This window comes from Penaeus chinensis, chromosome 2, assembly GCF_019202785.1.
Source record: "Penaeus chinensis breed Huanghai No. 1 chromosome 2, ASM1920278v2, whole genome shotgun sequence".
NCBI lineage: Eukaryota > Metazoa > Arthropoda > Malacostraca > Decapoda > Penaeidae > Penaeus > Penaeus chinensis.
Window position 1 is genome coordinate 24,770,951 of NC_061820.1, and position 2,500 is coordinate 24,773,450.

At 34.1% G+C, this 2,500-nt stretch overlaps 1 protein-coding gene across 1 annotated transcript in view; it reads right to left on the bottom strand.

The window, feature by feature from the left end:
- LOC125033348 overlaps window positions 1-2,500 on the bottom strand; it is a 15,139-nt gene that overhangs the window by 1,210 nt on the left and 11,429 nt on the right. Inside the window, exon 7 of the mRNA XM_047624771.1 lies at window positions 1-2,128. This exon is cut by the window's left edge and continues 1,210 nt beyond it. Within this exon, the coding sequence (XP_047480727.1) occupies window positions 1,926-2,128 (203 nt within the window). The 3' untranslated portion in view covers window positions 1-1,925. The remainder of the gene's footprint in view (window positions 2,129-2,500) is intronic.

Below are 2,500 nucleotides of genomic sequence, written 5' to 3' on the forward strand. Positions count from 1 at the left end.
TTAGACTACAAAGCAGCAAAGCAAATCGTATACTTATTTTACACTGTTGGCAGATGAAATACAAAAATTAATTGCACAGTAAATTTGCTCTTACTTATTATTTTCTTTCTAATACTGGATTAATTTATTATTCTATTTGTGTAAGTCATATCCAAAACCTGCTGGGAGGGTTTCATTAATCGAAGGATTACTGTAAAATAAAATAGTTACTTAGGCTCCAATGTGATTGTCAACCATAAATGACTTACTGACATCACATACAGATTTGACAAATGTGACATGACCAAACACCACATAAATTACATATATCTCAAGCCTGTAGTAACTGAAGTGGCAGAATCATTCAAACTGCAAAACTGAAAGATCCATTCCTTTGATGCTTTGATAATGCCCAGTGCCCTGCATGCTATTAGGGAAACATAACATCTAGTACATAAACTGTGAAACATAATGGGAAAAATATCTATTGTACCAGTAATGAAAACTCTGAAAGATGAATCTCAACACATGTACTTGAAATCATCTACTTCAATGTGAATCTTGGCACTAGTCCACGAACCTTGAGTCATTTTCAATGAACTACAATAGTATCAAAAGATTTACACTAATTGCTTAACCTGACTAACATTTTGTTGCACTTGGGAAAAGGACACCTTGGGAGAAATAAAAACTAATGACAACTTTTGGTGAAATCACGTCCTGTGAGGATGAGATGCATGGAACTTTCAATCCCTTTGATTAAGGGACAGTTCTTGTTCATGTGGTAAGTCTTGATCAGTTTCTCTTCACTCATAATACTTTCGTCCCATGCAACCTATGGCACTTTTGAGACATATGACTAATGACACAAGGCCATACACTCATCACTTAGAGCCATGAGATGCATGGCATGTTGTAGTTATCTTGTGAACAATTATATGACTTATCATGGTAACTTGTAATACTATATTTTCTTTGCTAATAGAGGCAATGTCACCCAAAAGGGTTTCTAGTCAAGAAAGACAGCCAGGTAAAGAATTGCTACGGTATAAAAACCATACAAAACTACAAATGAGGATCATAAGCCTACCAAAGTTAAGGAAAGGCCAAATACTTGTGCTAATTGGCCTGTATAACAAAAATACTGGTTCATGCAAATCCCCAACAGTGCCATGTACTGGGAATGCATGAATTTTTTCTTTCCTTCATTTCTTAAGGGGGGAGGGTTTTGTCTATCCTCACTATCTTTTTTTTCATAAGTTTGTTTCTAAGGCAGAATCTTGTCTTTTTTCTTGAATGCCATAAACACTACAACCGAATAAACACTGTCTTTGATTTGGAAGAGTCACTCAAATTTAAACACTGGTATCAAGTGGAAAGTGAGAACACATTCTAGGCAGTACGTGTTGACCCTAATATCGGAGATGTGTTTACAACAGCCGATCTAGAGTTGTTATAAAATGGCTACATACCCAAGGTTGACTTGGAATATACAGCTGCACAAAGAACAAAGTAAAATAATATACTGAAAAATATGACAAAATCTCAATGTGATTTTATGACTAATTCAACAAAAGTAATATGTATAACAAAAGACACTACATAAATTATTAACAGTCCTTACAATATTCCTTTCTTGTCTGCTACCATTTTGGAGTAGCCTTCAACAATTCAAAATGTATGATTCAAATGCAACAGTGACTAGAAATTTTAAAACCAATACAAACTACAGAAATATCACTACATTTATATCACTCTTAGGTGATAATATTTCTTTTGATTTAGGATCCTTTCTGTTTACCCACAAAGATAAACCATTCATTCCTGTATATAAAAAAAATCACAACTATACACACATTTAAAAAGAGGCCAATTATTTAAAGTAAAAACAATCACAGCAAAGAGATACAGTACTTTTCTTATACTGATGAATCTCAAGGCCAAACTCAAACCTGGGCACCATTCATCCGATTATGCTGCATGACAACTGTAGCCACAGATAGGCAGCACATACAAGAGGTGAGGAGGCCTACGGCAATGTAGACAGACGTGATCAGCCAGAAGGCAAACTGGTACAGGGTGAAGTCACAATAATCATGAGAACCTTCAACATAGTTGGGCTCATAGATTCGATACACCCACACACATCCTGATGGGAAAGAAAAGGTCTTCATTACTGTTGTAGATAAAAAAAATTCACTGCAATAATGTATCCATACAATCTGGATCATCTTATAGAAAAAAATCAATTAAAAATAATACTATTCAAAGTAAATGCTGCATCTTTCCTTACAAATATCATTTTGCTATAAGTTCACTTTTCAGGAGAAAGAATGCCCTACAGCATACAGTCATCCATTCATGACATCATTCACTAATGGCTCATTAGTATCTTTAATAATTAATTATAATAATTTCTTTTGGGGACTGTGAGTAGTTATTTTCTTTGAAAATAACTACTTTGAAATTCACTATATTAAATGTCACAATGTTATGAATGAATTATCTCATGATGCACTGA